The sequence below is a fragment of the Daktulosphaira vitifoliae genome, unplaced genomic scaffold, assembly GCF_025091365.1.
Source record: "Daktulosphaira vitifoliae isolate Bord-2020 unplaced genomic scaffold, ASM2509136v1 Scaffold_1, whole genome shotgun sequence".
In the NCBI taxonomy this organism is placed as follows: Eukaryota; Metazoa; Arthropoda; class Insecta; order Hemiptera; family Phylloxeridae; genus Daktulosphaira; species Daktulosphaira vitifoliae.
The window spans coordinates 77,092,732-77,120,570 of record NW_026099572.1 but is presented as its reverse complement, the minus strand read 5'-3'; the positions used below and the strand labels follow the sequence as shown (position 1 = coordinate 77,120,570).

Genomic DNA, 27,839 nt, shown 5'->3' with positions numbered 1-27,839 from the left:
GTAGATGACACCAAATCGCGTTTATTTGAAAATGTTGATGATAAAAATTCAATTGAAATAACTGATATTCCAAAAGTAGAAATCTCAAACATTCCACTCTTAAATATAATCGAAACTTCTTCAACCGATATTGAAGATGACACCAAATCGCGTTCAATTGATAATATTGATGATAAAAATTCATTTGAAAACACTGATATTCCAAAAGTAGAAATCTCAAACATTCCACCCTTAAATATAATCGAACCTTCTTCAACCGATATTGAAGATGACACCAAATCGCGTTCAATTGATAATATTGATGATAAAAATTCATTTGAAAACACTGATATTCCAAAAGTAGAAATCTCAAACATTCCACCCTTAAATATAATCAAAACTTCTTCAACCGATATTGAAGATGACACCAAATCGCGTTCTATTGATAATATTGATGATAAAAATTCAATTGAAAAAACTGATATTCCAAAAGTAGAATCCTCAAATATTCCATCCTTAAATAAAATCCAAACTTCTTCAACTGATATTGAAGATGACACCACATTGCGTTCTATCGATAATATTGATGATAAAAATTCAATTGAAAACACTGATATTCCAAAAGTAGAATCCTCTAATATTCCATCCTTAAATAAAATCCAAACTTCTTCAACTGATATTGAAGTTGACACCACTTTGCGTTCTATCGATAATATTGATGATAAAAATTCAATTGACAAAACTGATATTCCAAAAGTAGATTCCACTAATATTCCATCCATAAATAAAATGGAAATTTCTACAACCGATATTAAAGAAGACACCAAATCCATAAAAAACATTAACAATTCAAATATAGAATCCTGTAATGAACTATCGTTAAATAAAACTAATTCATCTTCGTCCTATAATGATAAAGACACCAAATCACGTTCAATCGATTATGTTAATGATAAAAATTTATTTGTAAATGCTGATCTTCCAATAGTAGTAACCTCAAATATTCCATCCACAAATAAAATCGAAACTGTTTCAACCGATATTGTAGATGACACCAAATCGCGTTTATTTGAAAATGTTGATGATAAAAATTCAATTGAAATAACTGATATTCCAAAAGTAGAAATCTCAAACATTCCACCCTTAAATAAAATCGAAACTTCTTCAACCGATATTGAAGATGACACCAAATCACGTTCAATCGATAATCTTGATGATAAAAATTCAATTGAAAACACTGATATTCCAAAAGTAGAAATCTCAAACATTCCACCCTTAAATATAATCGAAACTTCTTCAACCGATATTGAAGATGACACCAAATCGCGTTCAATTGATAATATTGATGATAAAAATTCAATTGAAAAAACTGATATTCCAAAAGTAGATTCCACTAATATTCCATCCATAAATAAAATGGAAATTTCTACAACCGATATTAAAGAAGACACCAAATCCATAAAAAACATTAACAATTCAAATATTGAATCCTGTAATGAACTATCGTTAAATAAAACTAATTCATCTTCGTCCGATAATGATAAAGACACCAAATCACGTTCAATCGATTATGTTAATGATAAAAATTTATTTGTAAATGCTGATCTTCCAATAGTAGTAACCTCAAATATTCCATCCACAAATAAAATCGAAACTGTTTCAACCGATATTGTAGATGACACCAAATCGCGTTTATTTGAAAATGTTGATGATAAAAATTCAATTGATATAACTGATATTCCAAAAGTAGAATCCTCAAATATTCCATCCTTAAATAAAATGGAAGCTTCTTCGACCGATATTGAAGATGACACCAAATCACGTTCAATCGATAATCTTGATGATAAAAATTCAATTGAAAACACTGATATTCCAAAAGTAGAATCCTCAAATATTCCATCCTTAAACAAACTCGAAACTTCTTCAACCGATATTAAAGATGACACCAAATCGCGTTCAATTGATAATATTGATGATAAAAATTCAATTGAAAAAACTGATATTCCAAAAGTAGATTCCACTAATATTCCATCCTTAAATAAAATGGAAACTTCTTCAACCGATATTAAAGATGACACCAAATCGTGTTCAATTGATAATCTTGATGATAAAAATTCAATTGAAAAAACTGATATTCCAAAAGTAGAATCCTCAAATATTCCAACCTTAAATAAAATCCAAACGTCTTCAACTGATATTGAAGATGACACCACATTGCGTTCTATCGATAATCTTGATGATAAAAATTCAATTGAAAAAACTGATATTCCAAAAGTAGAATCCTCAAATATTCCAACCTTAAATAAAATCCAAACGTCTTCAACTGATATTGAAGATGACACCACATTGCGTTCTATCGATAATCTTGATGATAAAAATTCAATTGAAAAAACTGATATTCCAAAAGTAGAATCCTCAAATATTCCAAACTTAAATAAAATCCAAACGTCTTCAACTGATATTGAAGATGACACCAAATCACGTTCAATCAATAATATTGATGATAAAAATTCAATTGAAAAAACTGATATTCCAAAAGTAGAATCCTCAAATATTCCATCCTTAAATAATATCCAAACTTCTTCAACTGATATTGAAGATGACACCACATTGCGTTCTATCGATAATATTGATGACAATAATTCAATTGAAAACACTAATATTCCAAAAGTAGATTCCTCTAATATTCCATCCTTAAATAAAATCCAAACTTCTTCAACTGATATTGAAGATGACACCACATTGCGTTCTATCGATAATATTGATGATAATAATTCAATTGAAAACACTAATATTCCAAAAGTAGATTCCTCTAATATTCCATCCTTAAATAAAATCCAAACTTCTTCAACTGATATTGAAGATGACACCACATTGCGTTCTATCGATAATATTGATGATAATAATTCAATTGAAAACACTAATATTCCAAAAGTAGATTCCTCTAATATTCCATCCTTAAATAAAATCCAAACTTCTTCAACTGATATTGAAGATGACACCACATTGCGTTCTATCGATAATATTGATGATAAAAATTCAATTGAAAACACTGATATTCCAAAAGTAGAATCCTCAAATATTCCATCCTTAAATAAAATCCAAACTTCTTCAACTGATATTGAAGATGACACCACATTGCGTTCTATCGATAATATTGATGATAAAAATTCAATTGAAAACACTGATATTCCAAAAGTAGAATCCTCAAATATTCCATCCTTAAATAAAATCCAAACTTCTTCAACTGATATTGAAGATGACACCACATTGCGTTCTATCGATAATATTGATGACAATAATTCAATTGAAAACACTAATATTCCAAAAGTAGATTCCTCTAATATTCCATCCTTAAATAAAATCCAAACTTCTTCAACTGATATTGAAGATGACACCACATTGCGTTCTATCGATAATATTGATGATAATAATTCAATTGAAAACACTAATATTCCAAAAGTAGATTCCTCTAATATTCCATCCTTAAATAAAATCCAAACTTCTTCAACTGATATTGAAGATGACACCACATTGCGTTCTATCGATAATATTGATGATAATAATTCAATTGAAAACACTAATATTCCAAAAGTAGATTCCTCTAATATTCCATCCTTAAATAAAATCCAAACTTCTTCAACTGATATTGAAGATGACACCACATTGCGTTCTATCGATAATATTGATGATAATAATTCAATTGAAAACACTAATATTCCAAAAGTAGATTCCTCTAATATTCCATCCTTAAATAAAATCCAAACTTCTTCAACTGATATTGAAGATGACACCACATTGCGTTCTATCGATAATATTGATGATAATAATTCAATTGAAAACACTAATATTCCAAAAGTAGATTCCTCTAATATTCCATCCTTAAATAAAATCCAAACTTCTTCAACTGATATTGAAGATGACACCACATTGCGTTCTATCGATAATATTGATGATAATAATTCAATTGAAAACACTAATATTCCAAAAGTAGATTCCTCTAATATTCCATCCTTAAATAAAATCCAAACTTCTTCAACTGATATTGAAGATGACACCACATTGCGTTCTATCGATAATATTGATGATAATAATTCAATTGAAAACACTAATATTCCAAAAGTAGATTCCTCTAATATTCCATCCTTAAATAAAATCCAAACTTCTTCAACTGATATTGAAGATGACACCACATTGCGTTCTATCGATAATATTGATGATAAAAATTCAATTGAAAACACTGATATTCCAAAAGTAGAATCCTCAAATATTCCATCCTTAAATAAAATCCAAACTTCTTCAACTGATATTGAAGATGACACCAAATTGCGTTCTATCGATAATATTGATGACAATAATTCAATTGAAAACACTAATATTCCAAAAGTAGATTCCTCTAATATTCCATCCTTAAATAAAATCCAAACTTCTTCAACTGATATTGAAGATGACACCACATTGCGTTCTATCGATAATATTGATGACAATAATTCAATTGAAAACACTAATATTCCAAAAGTAGATTCCTCTAATATTCCATCCTTATATAAAATCCAAACTTCTTCAACTGATATTAAAGATGATATCAAATCGCGTTTAATTGATAATATTGATTATAAAAATTCATTTGAAAATGCTGATATTCCAAAAGTAGAATCCTCAAATATTCCATCCTTAAACAAACTCGAAACTTCTTCAACCGATATTGAAGATGACACCAAATCGCATTTAATTGATAATATTGATGATAAAAATTCAATTGAAAAAACTGATATTCCAAAAGTAGATTCCACTAATATTCCATCCATAAATAAAATGGAAGCTTCTTCAACCGATATTGAAGATGACACCAAATCGCGTTCAATTCATAATATTGATGATAAAAATTCAATTGAAAAAACTGATATTCCAAAAGTAGAATCCTCAAATATTCCATCCTTAAATATAATCGAACCTTCTCCAATCGACATTTCATCTTTGAATAAAAACGAAACTACTTTAAACGTAATTGGAGATGATAAAAAGTCCTTAGAAAGTATTTACAATTCAATTATTGAATCCTGTAATAACCTATCATTAAATAAAACTGATACTTCCTCGCTCGTTAATGATGATGACACTAAATTACATTTTATTGATAATTTTGATAATAAAACTTTAATTGAAAACAGTGAAAAGTCAATAATAGAATTATGTAATATTATGACTGTTAATAAAACAGAATTACGTACAATTGATGTAAATAATGAAATCTTATTTGAGAATTCTGACGATTTATTCAAAAAACGTGATGACTCTAAAAATAATACTTGTACATCTAAATTGTCAAATTCATCGATATCTAAATCAATTGGTTCTACTAGTAATAAATGTATAAAAGTTACTAAAGCAATAAAAATTAAATCATTTGAAAAATCTGCAAATCATACAAAACAGTCTTCAAGTAAAGATAACTCTTCAAATAAAAGTGACAAGCAATTTAGTATTAATAAAATTGAGAAAAGAAATTCAACTCCTTTTTTAAAAAATTTAAAATCTAACAAAGTGATAAAAAGTGATAAAATAAAAGGATATATGGCATCAACAGAATCACGAGATAGAAAAGTGGAAATTAATTTACAATCAAAATCTAATATTGTGGCTCGTCAAAAACATTTTACTGAAGTACAAAAAACATATTTAAAATCTGTTTCTAAAATACCTATTACAAACAATTCAAGTAAAACTTCATTGAAAAAATCTATATCTTATTTAAAACCAGAATCAGATAAAATTAGAATATTAAGTGTTCCACCACCAAAAAACTCCTTTGAAATTATTACTTCATCAAAAAAATTAAATATTACATCTTTACCAGTTAATCCAGTTGAGAATGAAAAATTATCTAAAAAAAACAATAATACGGTTAAAGGAGAAGTTTTATCTAATAATTATAAACTCTTGTCTACACCCGAAGTAGTGTACTTACAGCCAATCCTTTTTCCTTCTATCTCAATATCCAAACAACCATCTTCTATAATTGAATCAATATCATTTGAGGACGCAGAAATGATTTCAACTTCCAACTCCGACAATAAACGGGGATCAGAGGTACCTAGATCATTTTTTCTTTAATTAACTGTAAGAATGACAATATCACACTTTAACTGTAGTATTGAATAATAAATTTCAAGTATTTGATAAGATAAACTATCAAATCAAAAATGATCATGGTTATTCTTTAAGATTTAAAATCATAAATTTAATAGTTAATAGAAAATAATATTGGAATTTGTAATATAAATATAATAATAAATTTACTTTAATAATATTATATAGGTTTTCTCTCTGGCACAAGTAACTATTTTTAAAAGAGAACATTAAATTTAAATATAAATATTACCAATTCTGATTTCTTTATTATAAAATAATAATTGTAATTATATTTAGTATACTTTTTTCTTAATTTAATAATTTGTAAGTTATTAAAAAATAATAACAAATGCAATATCTATTAATGAACTTTATATTTCAATTGTAATATTTAATACAATAAGTTAAACAATATTGTTAATTTTGTAAAGTTTGTTACTGTCTTAATGATAAATATATTTTTTAACGGAAGAGGAATATTGTATTCTTCGTGTATCTTTATGGATGGGATAATTTATTTGTATATTACTAGAAAATAAGTAATATGATTGTTATTAAAATATTAAATTCGTTTTTAACTGAAACTTCTTGTTTACCCCAAGTAGCGGGATTAAGGCGAGGATGAAATAGAAGAAATGAGAATTCTTGTTATTACTTCAACCTCATAATAAAAATTCTGTATTTATAGCAATAGATATAATTCACAGATATTATTGTTTAGTTAATAAATACTTTTTTAATAGTAAGTAAATTTAAAATAATATTTAGAGTAAACAAAATGTTGACAAAATTAAATATTCAACTAAAGAAACTATAAAATATGGATCAATGTAAGTTTATAGTAAAATGTTAAATATGTATTTATCATTTTTTATTATTGACTACATAAGAATTTTATGGAAAAAAACTTAGTTCATGTTATTTCCTATAATATTCACATCCAAAAATTATTGATCACTCAATTTTTACTAAAAATGGAGTAAACTGAACAAATTTTTAATAATAACATTTTTTTGGGGAAATAATACGCTATAATTTTATTTCTATTTTTGGCTAGAATCCAACAAGTTTTTCCAAAAAAAAAAACAGTTATTTTTATCTTAAAAAAATTAAATAAATTCTCTATTTTAACACGCTTCTATTAGTTTTACATGTATGTTGTTTGTTTGTTTGTAACTCTCCAAACGCCACGCGTTATCGCATATTCCGTCGTCTAGACTAGACTGTCATAACGCATTCACCCCACCCCACGCCTCGCTCATCACACGCCGGCAATACTATTCCTGTAAAAATTTATTTTTGGTTATCGTACCCGTACACACGTGCGTGTCATCAATATTATATATATATAAACAAATTTTTTTTTTGACTGACCAATACCGTCCTCGTGTAATGCGCCTTACGTATATATATATTTATATATTCCTACCGTCAATGCCGCCATTTATATTTCAGGTATAGCGTTCCCCCCGCCCACAAAACACGGCTATACCTCGTGCATGATACGTTTACGTACATATGTCGCTTTATATGTATATATATACAGAGTGATTTTTTTATAATAACCCACTCAATTACTTACAGAGTAATGATAATTTAAACATTTTTTTTTTGGTTATCTTTAGTTACANTTTTTTTTTATTATTATCTTTAGTTACACATTATTCTTGAATTATTAACTATGTAATACTTTTTAAGTTCATCCCTTATGCCTGGTAAGAGTGTCAACTTTGTTTTTTTAAATGGTAACATATATTTTTAATTTAATGAAATGTTTGAGTTTTTAATTCAATAGTAAATGGCATTTGAATTTTTAATGAAACTTTATTAGCTTATTAGATATAAACATTTAAAGTTTCAAATTTTTGAGTTAATATTTAGGTATAATACACAAGGGATTACAAATACAGGTAGCTAATTGGTTTTTTATGACTTCGATATTAGCAGGTACACAGCATTGTTATTATCAATGATAGTAAGGTACCTTGTTGTGAGTTTATAAATACACTGACTGACAATACAAAAAGTATATCTATTGATAGTCATAATTGATAATAAACAATCCGTGACTGTGATAGCAATATCATAAAAAAACAATTAGCTACCTGTATTTGTAAACCCTTATACATGTATATTAACTAAAAAATTTGAAACTTTAAGTGTTTATATGTAATAAACAAATTAAGTTTCATTAAAAATTCAAATGCCATTTACTATTGAATTAAAAACTCATACATTTCATTAAATTAAAAATATATGTTACCATTTAAAAAAACAAAGTTGACACTCTTACCAGGCATAAGGGATGAACTTAAAAAGTATTACATAGTTAATAATTCAAGAATAATGTGTAACTAAAGATAGTAATAAAAAAAAATTTTTAATTATTATTATTCTGTAAGTAATTGAGTGGGTTATGATAAAAAAATCACCCTGTATATATATATATATATATTCTAATTACTATTAAAAATATATATTAACACGCTTTATTCTCATTAAGAGATATAGAGTGTATTCATTCCGATTACAAAGGACGATTCCCGTATCGTCATTTTTCGTCACTACCTCCATGTTCCGGGAGTGAGTAATTTACGGGCCTGCTGCTTTCCTTGGATATGGTAGCCTTTTCTCAGACTCCCTCCCCGGAATCGAACTCTGTATTCCCGTTACCCGTTACAACCATGATATTGATAACTACTATCATAACATAAAACTATATTTATTAACACTTATATTAGTTTCACCTGTATGTATTTTTGTATTTACGTATGTTTGTAACTCTCCACGCGCCATGTATTATTCTCGCGTATCCCGTCATCTATGACCTTGAGATTAGACTGTCGTAACGCATTCACCCCGCTCACCACTCTACGATAAACACTATTCCTGTATAATTTTATTTTTGATTTTCGTACCCGTACATGCATGCGTATCATCAATATTATATATAAATATAAAAATATTTTTATTGTTTATTATTAGATATAAACATTTAAAGATTCAAATTTTTTTGAGTTAATATATGTGTATAAATACATAAGGAATTACAAGTACAGGTAANATATTTTTATTGTTTATTATTAGATATAAACATTTAAAGATTCAAATTTTTTTGAGTTAATATACGTGTATAAATACATAAGGAATTACAAGTACAGGTAGCTAATTGGTTTTTTATGACGATATTAGCAAGCATGTAGCCTTTATTATCAACGGTCATAAGACACATTGTTGTGAGTTTTTTCTGTATTGCCAGTTAGTGTAACTGGCAATACAGAAATTATATCTATTGATGGTCATAATTTACAATAAACACTTCGTGACTGTGACAGCGATGTCATAAAAATTAAAAATAAATATAGTTAAAAAAAACTAAAAAAACATGCTTTTAAAGCATATCGAAGTAAAAATTTAAAAATAAGCTTAAAACAATAATAAACGAAAAATACTAGTATTATTGTGAAAAAAAGCGGGAGGGCTTTGTGCCATATTTTTTGTATATTGTGTATACATTCTGTATATTTATTTTTTGAAATTAAATTGAACCTTATTTCAAATAGTTCATAATTCTTAAATTAATTTTTATTATTACTTACTTCTTAAGACCTATTTTTCAACATACACTAAAATGAATAAACCATTTATACTCCGGGATGAGTCATTAGTCTATCTTAAATTAATTAAAAGCTATAAATATATTTTAAATTGATATATTTTCAACTACATCATTTTAATAGAAATTTGAGTGGCATTCATCGGTTAATACCATCTACCTTAATAGCACTATAAATAGTAAATGTAGATAGATATCATTATAACTAATTAACTTAAAGTTATCAACATCAAATAATTTACAGTTCTTATAACCATTTTTCTTAGAAGTGTGTATGCAAAACTATTTTTCTAGAACTTAAGCTCTAAGAATGTGTGCGATTATTAAAATCCAATACATTAACATTATATTATAAATATTTATTTATCATGATAAATTATCGATAAAAAAATGTAACACTATAGTAATTTTAATAAAAAAGAATTAAATTTTGATTATATTCATTAAAAAATTCGAATTTTTTTACAATTTTAAATAATTGTAACGGTAATTTTCTTCTGGTAAATGTCATACTACCTTGTTATCTAATGAGACTCAATAAAACTGTTTCAATTAAATATGTTTTTATGGGATATTTATGTTTATATTAATTTGACTAAACAATAAAAACACGAATTATTTTATTCGCCTTATTATTTTTTATAGTTTTAGTACGAATAAAACTACAAGGGTTCAATTGCCTAAATATTCCCCATATCATTAAAATTTATTTTCCAATTATTGAAATAAGTAATGAAAAATTAAATTATATTTAAACGATATTACAAAGATTTAAATCTCATTCATACAGTTCTATTTAATTTATGACTCCGTTTAAGATTTACTATATAATTTTTTCACAGATAAATTCATATAATTTAAGTGGTGTATCATCATTAATCCCAAATTTATTTGTTGTCCAAGAAACTGAAAAATCATCGTCTTATGTCTCATTCATACCATAATAGCGTGCCAAAAATTTCTGTGACTACTTACGAATCAGTCGAAGAAAATGTTGAAGTAAACAATTATTTTAATTCACAGAAAATTCGAAATAATTTCAACTCTAACGTTACTACTTTGTCTTCTAATCCTTCTCAGCGGAAAATAAATGTTGATTGGAAATCTATGACTTCAGAAGATAGTAATTTAAAACACTCTTTGTCCCCAATTTCATCATCAGATATCAATTGTTTGACGGATATTGAAGCTATTTCAGATTCCGATGATGAAAATAATTTTATTCAAACTGGTTGTTTGAGTCCAAGTCTTCAGAAACTTTGTATTCTTACTGATATAGAAGACTTAAGTGAAGATGAAAGATTATCATCAGTAAATAAAATAAATGAGGTGCATACAGATACTGAAAATTTCTCAGATGAACTAGATTACTTGAAAAATGAATTAAAAGAAAAGAAATATATCGAAGACTTCTTTCCTCAACCACATCGTGAAGTTTCATTCCATTCTAAAGATAGTATAATTTGCACTTTAACGCCTACAAATGAAATAAATCCTGTATGGCTTAAGTCACCTCGTGAAGAACTTGAAGGTTTTGAATCAGAAGAAGAAATAGTAACAATCCCCGAAAATTATAATGACAAATCTTGTAAAGGCAATTCAGATATATATCATCATGATAATTACAGCGGCGTAGTAGAATCCTCAGAATTTATTAAAAAATATCAAAATAAACAAAAAAGTTGCGTTTTAATGACGAACAAAAAATCATTTCTATCAGACGCCGATTTTATAAAAAAAAGAGTACGTAATAAACGTCAAAATAGTAGTGACAAAAGAGAAAATTTTGAAAAAAAATCAACTGAATCATTGAAAACGGAATTAAAAAGTTTATTGACACCGTCTCTCAATAATATAATGCAATCAACAGGATTACAATTAAATAATAAAAATTATGCTAATAAGCGTCATCCAGAGTACAATAATTTGAATAAATTGGTTATACATGATAATATCAATGGCTTTAGTGTTTCCTTTAATTTTGAAAATCAAAATTCTGTAATTTTAAATATTGGTAGGGATTCAGAAAATTTATCTTTGAAATGGTATAAAAACGGATCTGCATCAGGTAGGATTAATTTATGATAAAAATGTAAAACTAAATATAACTGACTGTAACAAAAGTAGTTTAAAAAATTTAAACCGCTCGTGTTATATAGAATTATGCTTATATATAACTATTAAAACCCACCAATGTAGATATATTACCTGTTTTATAATACATTTATAAATCCTTTACACGTAGTGAAATATTAAAACAGTAAACAATTTCTTATTAGATAATAGCCTGTTAAAAAATCACATTTGATCAATTTTTACTCTCTTAATGATAGTTTTATGAACATTATCCTTCAAATAGAACTAAGCTGTCTATATTTAAAGTATTTAATGAAGTATATAAAGTTAAAATGAACAACAAAAAAACAATCAAATCTCAAAAACATGGTGAGGGGATATTAAATATTTAAGTAATTAATATCACGAGAGCTGGAAAACTATCTATAAAATATTACATTACGATATTAAAAACTATAGAATGTTGCGTTTTAAACAAAAAAAATCACTAATATGAACAGTTTAAATAAACTTATGGATAAAAATTTATTTTATATAAATAGATAATTGTAAAAATGGCGAAGGAATTAAACTAATGAATATATGATTTGTAATATAATTATTGGATTTTATTAAATAGACATTATTGATATCCGTTAATTATTAAGTAAACAAATGTATTTAATTAAATATAGAACACCTGAATTTATGTAACAAAATTAACTTATACCTAGTTCACTATCCTTGGAGGAAATAAATAACACTTCCTTACATTAATGCTGCAACTAATATAATAAGCTATTATTTAGTATTTTCGGCATTATTTTGCAGTGATATTATTATTAAATACAGAGTATTTTAATTATAATGATAAATGTGTCTAAAAGTAAATAAGCATGTATTGATTTTATTTTCACATTTTAGGAAGTGAAGTCAACTTATCACAATACCAAAATGAAAAGTCTTTAAGTTGTTCTGGTAAGTTTTTTTATAAACAATTCCGTTATTTAAATCCTTTAATTTTCTTTCATGTATATTAAAAACACGAATTTATGTTTCTTCCAAATTATATTATCTCGATGATCCCTAGCTTTATTGATTTTAACTAAGTAACATTTCATCAATAAAATACTCCTAATTTTCTTTACTAATGATATTGTTATAATTTAACGCTTAGTCAAGTTTTTTTATACGTTGTTTTGATGTATCTTTTAACTAATATTAATATGTGCTTTATATAAAGCTCATAAACTAAAAACTAATGTGTTAAATTATGTTTTTTAATTTGAAAATATGTTTATGGTAATTAAACTAAAATAATAAATAGATTTTAAGTAATTCTTTTTAATTATGAATCTTATACAATTAACATCTCTTATGATTTCTATGGCAAAATCTTTTAGATCATTATTTGATGGATTCTCTCACCAAACCTAACACAATTTATAATGAAGTATTTTTAGATAATGCGATAAAAAAAAGTAGAAAAGAATTTGAAAAATTAATTAAAGATGTAGATGGCTTAGAAAATGAAGTAACTAATATGAAAAAGAAAAATTTTAGAAAAGACTATGAAATAAATACTTTTAATACGGAAGATTCGTTTGACATAGAAAAAAATTTTAAAAAATTACAATTTACTGTATTTCAACTACTAAGTTACGTTAAATGTCAAGAAAATTATTTACGTGATTCATTGATTGATATAAAGAAATCTTTAAATGATTTAAATGTAAATAAAATTTCACCAATATATAATATTCAAAAAATATTAGAACCTAGTCTAAGAGGTAACTTTAAAACAGCTAGTTTACCCTACCATTGGTGGAATAGATCTATGCCGTGTTTACCATTGATTCAAAATTGTAATACATTTTTGGAATCACAAAAATCAGTGAATAAAAAATATTTTTCATACAAAAATAAAGCAATGTCAACTTCAACATTATTTAAAGATGAAAATTCTGCATACTGTATTTGGTTACCTTACACTAGACCAGGTGAGATATGTTTTAGTTTTTATGTTTGTTGATAACTATTGCTACTAACCACTATATCCTTTTTATCCTATAAATCCTTAACATAAACGAAGCAATGGAAATTTCTATTAAATTTCATAGAAAAATATCTAATGAATTTGATTTGAAATAGAATCGCTGAAAAAAAATGGTCGCGCTAAAGGAAAACCCTTAATGGTAAGAACTCCATCGGAGAGTACAGTACCAGATAATTTTGAACACCTAGATGAATGGAAACCATTAGACTATGCAAATATATCACCTGATTTAGTACAAGAAAAATTGAAAACCATGCTCAATGAACCAGGAGACCATGATGAGACCCTTACTAATATACTTATTGACATGTTGATCGAACAAGAAACTGCCAAATTGGCTGCTTCTGGAGAAATATCTTCGTGTTCTTCAGAAAGCGATCCGCATGAAACCTCTAATAGTGAACTACCGAAATATATTCATCCAATACCAATAATATCATCTCCAAAAGTTCGAAGAAATGGAGTAGGTGGATCTCAACGACTTTCAGCAAACCAAAGACCTACTCTTAGAGAAATCTGTAAATCTCATGATAGTGATTCCGACAACGAATACGATTATATTGTTACTGAGCCCCAAGAAAAAACATCCACAAGAAAAGTAACTTTTAGATTGGAATCAGAAGATGATGAGATCATTTATCCGGCTCAAAGTGATGACGAAAGTGAAATTATTACAATGTCTTCAAAAATAAATCAACCTATAATATTAGAAGACGTTAAATTTGATGCATCCATTAATGTTGCTGAAAAAACATTAAAAAGAGTAGAACGGAGATTTGAACGAATGGCATCTGAAACATTGGAAGATAATTCCATCGCTAAAAATGCTGTTGAAGGAGAGTATCATAAAATCGTTTCCCAGCTTTCAAATGAAGAGGTTGATGTTGCTAATCAAATTTGGGATGGAACTGGTAAATTATAATAATTATAAAGGCTTCAATAATAACTAACTGTATACTAACTAGTAAAAATACAATTAATTTTGATTTAATGTTTAGTAACTGTAATTAAGTCTATAATGGTAACTTATTATTAGTAAAAATTTATTTTATTTAAAGCAGGGACTGAAACCAATTTTCTAAAAATCGGTTGAAGGCGATTTTTCCGGATGCTTTATTATTTAAAACCGAGACTCAAAATTGAAAACGTAAATATTTCAAATGGTTTCAGTCCCTAATTGAAAGCATTAATTAAAAAACAAAAGTAAGTAATTTTTATTAATTAAAATTATCAAAGCAACGTATAACAAAACATTAAATATGACAGTTATTAAATAGAATTAATGTATTTAGTTGCAATAAAAACATCATAATAATAGATTAAGTATAATAACAACAAATGAACCACTTTTAAAAACCTATACCAGACTAAAAAATATAATGATGAGAAAAAAAATATTATTGGGTTACCTATCATTTATATATTAATTTAAAATCGAGAGAACTACAAGAAATCTCACGATAATATATACCGAATAAATTTTGAAAAAAATTGATATACTTTCAATTTAACAAAGGGGAACATATGAAAGTCTATATCTTACGTTGTTTCAACAATATACGTTTTTTTGTGATAGGTTTATAAACATATAGCTAACTATATTATAATTAAATTTAGATTCCTTTGCAAACAATGGCCTTTTATTTATTTTTACATGCACGTGGTCAATTAAATTTTTTTTTTTAATTTTCAAAAAATAAAAAAAATATATTGTAATATATATTTTTTAAAATAAGTGGTTCAAAAGTTACCTTTTTCACGTTTCGTATTTAATTAACATGTTTAATCCTATAACCTCTTTGTTTGTGTATACAGAGCCCAGCACAGAAATAACAACTAACGCAATCAGTATATTATACCAGAATTCCATAGATAAAATCCCACCCAAACCAAATCCTAGATATTCCATCGATATTAGTACTGCTTTATCCTTAGATGAGGATAATACAAATTATTCAACCAAAAAACAGTTTTGGGAAGAAAAAAGTAAGAGTGCGTATCAACCACCACTTCCTAAGCCTCGTCATAGTATATCTTTACCTGTAAATCCTAACGAAAGATCAATAATGAAAAATTCTTCTTTGGATCTTAATTGTACATCATTCGATACTTCTGATCATGCAGAAATATCTGAAATGATTAAAAAACCATTGATGAGTAATCAAACTACAAACAATTTTGTAGTTAATGATTCGACTTGTCAACAAATAAAAGGTATAGATGATATGCCAAAATCAATAACCTTAGAAAATCATTCTTATAAAGCTAGACCAATAAATCGCTTAGATTCTGAAGCTGAATACATACAAAAGTATGGCGAGGAATCTCTAGCATATGAAAATCAAGGATTTCAAGAAGATGATTTGAACGATGTAAATAGTACGAAACATATTCAAAGCTTAGAAGAGTCAACTTTAAAAAATCCAATTAATAAAGAAATAACATCCAATCAATATATTGAACAAATTAAACCACAAATATTAAGCATGCAAATGGAACAAGAATTTTCTCCGGAACATAAATCATTAAAAAATATAACTAACAAAAATTCACTAAGTCAAGAAGTTCTAATTAATCGTCAAATCCATAAACATATTTTCTCAAATGAATTAGATGAACAAATTGATTCGCTCATTCCAGAGGTAAAACATTTTAAAGTTAATTCTGAAACTGATTTTTCAACAGATTTGCTAATTAACAAGTATGTAGAAAAATCATCAAGTATAAGTGAAAAATCAATTACAAAAACAGAATCTAATGAGTCTTCTACTATTGATGATTTACCAGAAGAAAAAATAAATAAAAATGCTAACATAATTTCTAAATATTCTTCTAGTTTATCACAGGATCTTATAGATGAAATACCTTTAGACACATGTAGTAAAATTGAACAAAGTGAAAAAAATAAGCTTCAAACTGAATATATTAGTTCTTCATTAAATAAAGATTTACAACATGAATATGTAATTAATCCTATTGAAGAAACTAAAAAAGTTCATATTATACATACTCCAGAAGAGCATATTCAAGATACAATATGGGAGGTAACTCAAATAAGATCCGATAGTCAAGATATCATAGAAAATGTAAACACTAGAAAGCAAGAAGAATTTCAAAATAAATCTGTTAAGCAAGATAACATATTAGAGTTAACTGAAATTTCTAAAAATGACATGACAAACAATTTAGCTAAAGATATAGCTGAACAGTTGGTAAATGAAATAGAAATCGAACTAACGAAACGTCAAGACGTTTTGGCAAATTTGCAACATTTAGTTGTGTCACCGGAACACTTAAAACAATTAGAAAATAATGGTTATCTTGACATAGATGGCGATGATTTGAAAATTAAGTTGATAGAATCTGTTTTAGCTAAAAAAAGTCGAGAACAATTAAAAAACATTTCCAAAAATGATACTGTAACATCAAGTATTGAAATAACTGATGAAGACTTAAAAAGCAGCGGTTTTGAAATAGAGTATGATGGATTTACGAAATTACCTATAATAAATGATATTATAATCGATCATAAAAATAATAAGTCGGACGAAAAGACAATTCCAGAAAATTTGAATTGTCAATCTGAAATTTTCAATCACAATGACAATGAAAAAAATTCTAATGCATTAAATAATGAAGTGTTAATTCATTGTCACTTAAAAAATGTTAATAACGAAGAAACACTTACAGAAATATCACAAAACTGTGAAGTATTTTCTACTGGCCAAATAACACATGATTCTTCTTCACAAAAAAATCATAGAGACATATCTATTGATGTTAGTGAAAGGATAACTCTAAATACGGATATTAAACAAATTGATAATCATGAAAAAGGTTCATATATTAAAATACACGATGATGAATTATTTCATGATATAATAAAGTATTCTGAGACAAAATTATGTGAAAACAGTATAATTTTACAACAACGTGCATCTGAGTTAGAAATTAATAGAATTGATACTTCAGAATGCTTTGATATTGAAAGTGAAGTTCAAGAAACTGATGGGAAAAATAGCATAAAAACAAAACAAAAGTACGTAGATACAAAATTAAGAGACTTTGATAAAATAGTTAAAAAAGAGAGCGAAGAGCACGAAGAAATAAGTGACAATGGAAGTACTATTATAAGTAACACCAGTAAAGAATCACATATAATGTCTAACATATTAATAGAAACATGCTCTAAAAGTAAAAATGAAATCTCCCTAAAAGACGAACAAATTTGTTCACCGATATCTAATTCCCCTCTTGTTAAGCATCTAAGTACCGAATCCTTACCTTCAAAAGATAATTCTATTCATTCACCTACATCACCATCTTCATCATCAATTGATATTCGCGAAGAAAAGCATGTGAATTTTGACTCAGTAACATTAAGAAAACCAGATTCAGTAAATATAATGAAATTAACAGCAAAACGGCCAGCAGATTCAAGTTCAAGTGAGAGTCATTATCAATCCTTTGATTTAACATCATCGAGTAGACCCTGTTCGTCAGATGTAGATGGACTTTTAGCTTGCTCATCAGAATATGAATCTGCAATTTCAGTGCCTTCAAATGAATATCATACTGCTATTAGCTCATTAAGTTCAAGAGAATCTATGAAATCATTAGATTCGGAGAGTTCTGGGAACCTGGCATCTGTTGAAAATAGTGAAGCTTCTGAAACGCTAATTGCATCTACAGGAGATTTAGATTACGATATAGAAGTTCCAAATGATATTCTAGAAGAGGACATTAAAATAGAATCATATGAACAAAAAATTCCTATGCAAATAATTAGAGGAGAATCTTTACCGCTTATTGCAGAAACATCTGATAAAAAGTACAGTAGTATTTATAAAACTCAACCCTTTTCTCAGCCAACTATAAATAGCGAAAATAATGCACAAAAAATGAAAAGATCTCATGAAATGACATTTCATCCAGTTCCTAAACACATTACTAGTGATAGTTTATCCGATTCGTCATCTCATGAAGAAAAACAATATTCCAGTGAAAGTATGAGCATATCTAGTACTGAAGGTCCAGCTATACAAACAGTTGTAGAAACAACTAATGGCTATCCAAAGTCTGTAATTAGTAGTTTCAGTTTAAGTGATGATAGCGCTACACTCGCTGAAAAATCGACAACAACAAATAAAGATAATAAATATTTAAAAGAAGAAGAATTAAATCAAGACGTGACAATTTTGTCTTCCTCTTTGGTTGAAAATGAAACACTACATAATGTTTCAACACAAATAACTTCTAAATTTGAAGAAGTACAAAAGAAAGGTCATAGGCGAAGTATTAGTTCAGTAAATGAAATAGTTTTTGAAGGCATAAACTTAAATTCTTCAAAAGAAATAGACCTGAAAGATTCATCAAATGAAATAATTACGTCCAAACAATGTGACCAATCTCTGTACAATATATTAACTAAAACAACTAGTATTGAAACAAAAAAATGTGAAAATATTTTAGATTTAGGAAAAAATATCGATGTAACATCAATTTGTAAACATTCTGACTCAGGAAAACTCACCAGTCCAATATCAGAAAAACATAGTTTTGAACATATTGACGATGTTGCTGAAGCTGATGCAGCCTTTCAAATGGTACCTCATGTTTCACCAGTAATTCCTACATCTTTACCTCCAACTATACCTGAAGATCCATTTTCTGAGGACGAAGATGATCTAATTGAAGATACATCTAATAATGTCCCAAATATTATGGTGACTGAACATATGGCCCCACTTATTGATCATGGTTTCTGTTACCCTGACTTAGACTTGGAAGCTAAAGAATTAGAAATTAAATCTACTCCAGAAACTCCAGCTTCTATAAGTAGTAAAGAGTCGTCCGATACTGATCAAGGAAAAGAGTATGTTCTTAATAACAATTTTAATCCGCATGAAGAGTCATCATGTACGCTAAAAGAACATATTGCCTTAGAAAAAGTTGAAAAACTAGTAGAAAAAGATTCAATTTCTCTTGGCGAATCATTCGAAATAATTGAAAATAATGAGGAAATACCCAATTTAGAAGAAGAGTTTGTAATCGTAGATGAAATTGACAAAGATATTAAGTGCCAACTAATTAATATAGAAGGAACTGAAGATAAAAATCTTCATTCTAGTATAATAAGTGACAATACTATTATACAGGAATCAGATATTGACAAAGAATATTCAAACCTAAACTGGGTGGAGCTTCAATTTGACGATGATAACACAGTTAATGAAATATTTGGTTATAATATGGAATACGATAGACCGCCTCTTGAAGATATTAAAGAAGAAGATACTGAAGATTTGCATAGTAGCAAAGTAGGAAGTGTCGGTAGTCAGGTTAGTCAATCTATTGGCAGCTTCGGCAGTATGAAAGAATCATTTAGTAGTACTCCAGAAAGTAAAAAATATCTTGGTAAATCATTAGAACATGATAATTTGTCAATAAACTCGTTACAAGAATTTGAAAGATTAGAACAACTAGTAAGGATTGAATCAATGCAGGCCAAATCGTCTGGATCTTTAGCATCTAATACGTCCAGTTCTTCTAACAGTAGAAAAGAAGACAATTCTTTAGGATCTCTTAAAGATTTTGAAGCAATCGAAGCTGCTTGCATACAAACAGAAATGATTGAAAATAAAGCTTTAGAATCAGAAAAATTGTTAATCAATAATGAGAGTGTCTTTAAAATATATGATATCGGTCAGATAAGTGATTTTCATGTAGAACAAAATGAAGAAATTTCAGAAAAACTTCACTCAGATGATGACAATTTAACAAGCACAGACTCGTTAGATCTAAAAACAATTGTAACCGACATAAAACCATCAATTTCTGCAGAAAGAATATTTGTTGAAAGTATATCAGCTGAATTTGATGACTGCATGAACTCAAGTATATCTAGTCGAGATTTTAGTAGCTCTCTAATAGATGATCATTCTAAAGAATCTTCAAATAGAGATAGCTTAATTTTAGGCAGTAATGATTCATTAGGCCCTTCTAGTTCAACAGCTACTAATGCAACGTATCACTGTGAAACAGGATCGAATTTATCTTCTAGTTTCACAAGTGGTGGCTCCAATACAATGGTCTCCAGTATGGAAGGTTTAGACAAAGCGGGTATTAAAAATGAATGGTTTGAAGGCTCGGAGTTTATAGAGACACAAGAGAAGGACCATGATGATACAAAATACGTTCACAGGATAATCAAAATTCCTGCAGAAATTCACAAAGTATCTGCTAAAGGTCTAGAAAAGGTTGGAACACTTGATGATTTCGTTGAAAAATTTAATCCAGAAGTGTATGAAGATAAAATCGAACATACTGATGAATTTGGCAATACTGTTACTGTGAAGAAAATGCAAAAACGAATGATATTTGAAACAAAAGAAGAGTTAAATAAAGGTATTTCCAAAGAAGAATTAAACGAATGTTTAAGAAAACTTTCTGATAATATTTCGGACCAATATGAGTATAGTAATGCAACAGCAAATAATTTTCAAGGTACAAACTAAAACCTTAATTCTTTAAAAAAAAACAATTTATTATTTTTCCTTTCGAAGCCTTAAAAACTGCATGCTTTATAACAAATTGTTGTATATTGATTTTTAACCTACTACACTATTATAGTTTTTGAAGTATATTAATTTATTGTATAATTTACTAATATATCGACAGTGTAAATAAAATGTGGTGGAACTTTTAGAGAATACTATTATTGACCAACATTTAATTTTGGTTCTATTAATTCCTACTCAAAATATGAATTTTGAGTAGTTGTATAATATAAAAAGTAATTTGAGAATTACATTATTGAAAAAATACTTAACATATACATTGTGATCGGTTTATTATAAATCACTTGATTACTCGTAAAATAAATACAATATTGGGAAAATGATTTTTGATTTTAGCTACATTTAATTTTGGATTTATCAGCTAATGATTACTTTTTAGGATCATTCCTCACAACTTATAGTAGTGTCAACTTCATTTTTTTAATGAAAACATACATATAATAATAACTTATAAAATAAAAAATTGTCCAATTAAGAAAATATTGATCGATAACAACTTTTGAACCAGTATTTTAGATATTATTAACAATTTAAAGTTATAACTGAAGATGAGGAGTGGTTACTACCATTTTTATCACTAGTCATTTTTCTGGCCGTACTCTTCGTCCCGCCTATATTTAAAAATGAAAATAACATACAAAGTACTGGTCCAAAATATGTTATCATATATATTAATACATATATTTTATAAATTAATTAAATAGGTATGTTGTCAATAAAAAAAAATAAAGTTGACACTTCTGTACGTTGTAAGAAATGTTCCTAAAAAGTAATTATTAGCTAAAAATCAATAATGATAGGTAACTAAAAGTAATCAAAAATCCTTTTTTCAATTTTGTGTTTATTTTGCGAGTAATCAAGTGATTTATGATAAACTGATCACCTTGTATTTTGCTACACATATGTTAAACATTTTTATAAAAATTACATCACTGAACTTTATTATTGTCAATATAGTTTATATATTTTGTTAAAAAATTAATTAAAGAAAATTTATTTCAGGTCCAACTGAAGAAAATCAAGTAGTGTCCAACATCAGTACCCTTAATGGTAAACATTGTAGTGTGTAATTAATTTGCATGACTATCAAATATATATTTATGTATTGTTATTTAACGTTTTGTATCTAATAGACAAAAAGGTATTCCAAGCACGTAATTAAGTCAATATTTTAATGGATGATAAGTGTAATTTTAATAGTTTACTAATCATGAGAAAAATGTGAGCAGTTAATATACTTATTAACTTATTCTTATGCCTTCTATTTCAGTTATTAGGGGTCGACACCCTATTCGTTATTTTTTATCTCAGTCCCTTTACCTATACTAGTACTGGTAAAATAACTGCAGTTATTTTCGTATCACTATCTATAACGTCAACCCACCTCTTTTTTAGATATCTCTTTTCCTCTTTTTTTGCCATTGAGATATGTAAATTAAATTAAATCTTCATTGTAATAAAATTAATTTTTTATCCTCTTACCTCTACTGCTTTACATTATTTTAGTTTAATTTATACTGCTAACTCTCCATACTATTTGTTATAAAAAATATATTCATTGTTGACTGTGTATACTATCAATTACAATTCAATCTATTACTAAGGAAAACAAGTATTCTTATTTGCTTTTCTTTAAAGTCAAACCTTGATGAACTCCTACATTAATTATAAAACCTTCAATTTCTCCAAAAGGGGATTATAATTATTTGAATTATATCAATACATTTCTATAACAACTTATCTTTATTAATTCCTACTTTAAAACGAAAAAAATATTTTCGTAGTTTCATACCTAATTATACAGGGTACTTTTTTATCATAACCCACTCAATTATTTGCAGAATATATATAATTTAAACATTTTTTTTTTGGTTTTCTTTAGTTATACATTATTCTTGAATTATTAACTATTTAAAACTTTTTATGTGCATCCCTTATGCCTTGTAAGGGTGTCAATTTTGTTTTTTAAATGGGAACACATATTTTTAATTTAATAAAATGTTTGGATTTTTAATTCAATAGTAATTTTTTAGTATAACTTTATTAGTTTATTAGATATAAACATTTAAAGTTTCAAATTTTTAAGTTAATGTACATGTATAATACACAAGGGATTATAAATACCGATAGCTATTTAGATTTTTAAGACATTGCTGTCATAGTCACGGACTATTAATTATCAATTATGACTATCAATAGATATACTTTCTGTATTGTCAGTTAGTGTATTTATAAACTCACAACAATGTGCCTTACTACCATTGATAATAGCAATGCTGTGTACGTGCTAATATCGATATCATAAAAAACCAATTAGCTACCTGTATTTGTAAACCCTTATACATGTATATTAACTAAAAAATTTGAAACTTTAAGTGTTTATATCTAATAAACAAATAATGTTATACTAAAAATTCAAATGCCATTTACTATTAAATTAAAAACTCAAACATTTTATTAAATTAGAAATATGTGTTCCTATTTAAAAAAAAACAAAGTTTACACCCTTACCAGGCATAAGAGATGAACTTAAAAAGTATTGCATAGTTAATAATTCAAGAATAATGTGTAACTAAAGATAACCAAAAAAAAAAAAATGTTTAAATTATCATTACTCTGTAAGTAATTGAGTGGGTTACTATAAAAAAATCATCCTGTATAACTATATAAATTAGCCCTAACTCGTACTAGGAAATAAGTCAAGTAACTAATGTACTGCTTTTAATAAGTTATATTTGTGACTTCCTCAATCGTATTTAGTGATTTAATATACATAATTTATACTTAGAGTAAAAAATTTTAAGTACAATAAATTAGACTTAGATGCTTTTATATGATGATTAGTAGAGTTGCAAAGGGATGCAACAAAATCGGAGTTGAAGTATGAAATTAGTATGGACGACGATACGGAGATCGACCTACGGGAGCATGATTGGCGATTTCAACATCAAATAAAAAACGGTTATTAATTACTATACAAATAATAATTTCGTATGATCCACTAAATGTACTCATTTTTTAATAAATCATTTCATTATTCATGTCTTATACTTTTGTAAAAACGATTGTTTTCTACATAAAAAAAAATATTAATATATGGTGGTTCGTGGATGCTGGTGGTGGGGGTGTGACTTTAAATGTAATACCGCTAGTTATAGGTATATAAAATTGTCAAATTAAATATAATAAAATAAAACACAATACACATTATTCTAAAGGTCACAGAAGAAAATAAAAATGAAAATAATAATAATAGTTATTATACTATATAGCAAACGATAACGATGAGCGTACAAGTAGTTAATTCTAAAAATAATTACACAATATAGTAATAAACTAATATTTTACTGAATGGACGACGCTGTCGGTCGCTCAAACACTGCTCATGTGTGCATGCGTACCCGCATATACTAAGAGAAACAACTTAAATGTTCGCACACGACAAATGTATTATAACTATTTTAAAATTTACATTTTTAATAAAAATTTAAAATTAAGAATATACAATACATTTTCTTCTTTTAATTAATTTTAGTAGGGGGTGCGATCGTCTCGTCGTCCAAACGAGTGGCCACTGAAATAGGAATATATTGTTAATAAAAATAAAAATTTTAAATAAAAAAAATAAATGGTTTTACCTCATTAAAACGTTATAATTTAGATTCCTTTACATATGTTTTACATAATAGTTACAAATGTTTTAGAAAGTATTAATTTATAACGTTTTTTTTTTTAAATAACGTTATTTATTGTAATTCCTTTTTATAATTTTTTTTTGTTTGGTTTGCTTAATGTTTCTGCTATTCTTAGCATATTAATGTGATTATAATTTTTGTTTCACTATTTTATATTTTTAAACATTATAAAAAAAATTTCAAACCATAATAAGAGGGAAAATAAATATTACATTTTATGTATTTTATAAGAACTATTTTAACGCACAATGTTTTAAAAAAGTTGAATAGTTTTTAGTAATTAAATTTTACTAAACTAAAAATTGTACATAGTTAGAGTATCATAATGAAGTTATCCCCGAATCTATCCTTTCAAATTTTGTTTTATTTCATTTTTCGTAAGCAGTATGGTGAAATATTCAAAACACTGAACTTGCAACAAAGTACAATAAAGATCCAGATTTTGCGTTAAATTAAAAAAGCTAAATGCGCAGCTATGTACTACTTGCCAACGTGATACACTCGTATAATAAACTTTTAGATACTGATTATTTTTTCGTATATAATAAAATTATTTAAACTTTTTTATTCGACTACTTTGAAGATACTTGGGTTGGTCGCATATTTCGTAATAATAAAAGAAGAAATCCAGCTTTTTTAATATAAATGTAAAATTTCTATGATCTTGATCAAAATGATTGATCAAAAACAAATAATTCCTTTAACTCCGTTTTAAACACTGCCCACCCTTCTATTTCGAAATTTTTCAAATGCCTTATAAAAAGAAGATAAATTAAATAGACTCAAAATCGGATAGATTATAGCAAGAAAGAAACAACCTACACAAAAAAAGAAGTACCATGATAGCGCCACTAAAATTAATAAATTTTTACCAAATTTTATAACACATCCATTAAAGTTTTTTTTTAATAAATTGGATCAAAAAGGATCAAATTTTTAATTTTTTAATTTTAAAACTTAATATTTTAAAAACATGTTCAAAAATATTAAAATGTGAGATCAATCTATTCTCTAGTTACACTATTGGTTCTGACTTTCTACCAAATTAGCTTAGTAGTTTATTTTAATAGTTTTTTTCGATAGCAATTATACTACCTTAAATTAACATTTTTTTAGTTAATATCCAAATTAATAATTGTTAATTTTTTAATTATCACCTAATTTATATTTGTTACTTATGATATGCAATTTAATCTAAACATACTTAAGTTTCACGACATCATTATGATTACAAAATTCATCATGCATTTTGAAACTGCCGATTGAAAGTTTTCTCAGTTATTGTAAATAAACAATTTTATATATTGTATAAATTATGTCAATTTAGTAAAATGTTTTTTATTTATCTAAAAATTTTAGGATTGTTTTTTTGTTAAGTGTCTATAAAATGACAAAACCTTCAAAAATCAGTGTAATGCAGTAACACAATAATAAATTAAATAACGTTATATTTTAGTAGTTTTTGAAAAGTCATAAAAACCATTTGAATCTAATAAAAAAAAATGTCTAGTTGGAACACTAATTATAAGTTTATTTTATAATTTATATCATATACAAATATTTTATTACATTAAGTTTATATAAAATTCTATCTTTACTTAAGACCCTCTATCATTTGTTTTAATAGCAGTATTCATTAAAATTAAAAATAAAAAAAATAATTTACAGATAACAGGCTGTTATTAAACTTGAAAAATATATTTACTATTAACAATAATAAATATAAGTCACAAAAAAAATAAAAATTATAAATATTTATGTTTCAGAATCTGACGACGTAACTAAACCCGGTCCATCAGAAAGGTAAATAAATATTCCATTTGAAACTTGATTGACATTTAATTTTACTGAAAAGTGTTCTTATAAAGAAATTTGTGGAAGATATAACTTACCAAAAAGATTTTTTGACCAAAATGATGTTTTTTTGTAATTCTAATCGGAGGCTCCAATACCTTTGGATAACCCTATTATATTTATATTATACCAACTTAATATATTATTATATTATAATGATTGCGATATATATTAAGTTTATTGAGAAATATTTGGTAGTAAGACACATTGTTGTAAATTTATAAATACACTGTCAATACAGAAATTATATCTATTAATAGTTATAATTGGCAATAAACACACCGCGATTGACAGCGTTGTCATAAAAAATTAAAAAGTGAAAAATAAATATAGTTTAAAAAACTAAAAAGCATGTTTTTTAGTTTTTTTAACACGCTTATATTAGTTTCACCTGTATGTATGTATGCATGTATGTATGTATGTATGTATGTATGCATGTATGTATGTATGTATGTATGTTTGTAACTCTCCAAACACCACGCGTTGTCGCATATTCCGTCGTCTAGACTAGACTGTCATAACGCATTCACCCCTCCTCACGCCTCGCTCACCACACGACGGCACACTATTCCTATAAAAATTTATTTTTAGTTATCGTACCCGTACACGCGTGCTTGTCATCAATATTATATATATATATAAACAAATTTTTATTTTGACTGACCAATACCGCCCGCGTCTAATCCGCCTTACGTATATATATTTATATATTCCTACCACCGTTTATACCTCAGGTATAACGTTAGTCCGATCCGCCCGCCCACAAAATACGGTTATACCTAGTGCATGATACGTTTACGTACTTAAATCGCTTTACTTGTATATATTCTAATTACTATTAAAATTTATATATTAACACGATTTATTCTAAT

At 26.6% G+C, this 27,839-nt stretch overlaps 3 protein-coding genes across 3 annotated transcripts in view; 2 read left to right on the top strand and 1 right to left on the bottom strand.

The window, feature by feature from the left end:
* The window catches only part of LOC126895586 (uncharacterized), a 4,988-nt gene extending 4,627 nt beyond the window's left edge, over window positions 1-361 (bottom strand). Inside the window, exon 1 of the mRNA XM_050667617.1 lies at window positions 248-361. Within this exon, the coding sequence (XP_050523574.1) occupies window positions 248-356 (109 nt within the window). The 5' untranslated portion in view covers window positions 357-361. The remainder of the gene's footprint in view (window positions 1-247) is intronic.
* The window catches only part of LOC126895253 (uncharacterized), a 39,948-nt gene that overhangs the window by 10,351 nt on the left and 1,758 nt on the right, over window positions 1-27,839 (top strand). The window contains exons 2-7 of the mRNA XM_050666906.1: window positions 10,570-11,795; window positions 12,707-12,760; window positions 15,654-21,344; window positions 22,421-22,468; window positions 24,263-24,379; window positions 26,880-26,916. Of these exons, the coding sequence (XP_050522863.1) occupies window positions 10,652-11,795; window positions 12,707-12,760; window positions 15,654-21,344; window positions 22,421-22,468; window positions 24,263-24,379; window positions 26,880-26,916 (7,091 nt within the window). The 5' untranslated portion in view covers window positions 10,570-10,651. The remainder of the gene's footprint in view (window positions 1-10,569; window positions 11,796-12,706; window positions 12,761-15,653; window positions 21,345-22,420; window positions 22,469-24,262; window positions 24,380-26,879; window positions 26,917-27,839) is intronic.
* LOC126895579 (metacaspase-2-like) lies at window positions 2,579-6,093 on the top strand. Its single transcript, XM_050667604.1, has 3 exons — window positions 2,579-2,591; window positions 2,654-5,358; window positions 5,416-6,093. Exons 1-3 carry the CDS (start codon window positions 2,579-2,581, stop codon window positions 6,091-6,093), a joined length of 3,396 nt encoding a protein of 1,131 aa, XP_050523561.1.

Excerpts from the sequence above, each read along its gene's own strand:
- LOC126895579 (XM_050667604.1), top strand. Across the intron at positions 5,359-5,415 it reads CTAGTAATAAATGTATAAAA|TCTTCAAGTAAAGATAACTC; the intron begins GTTACTAAAGCA and ends CATACAAAACAG.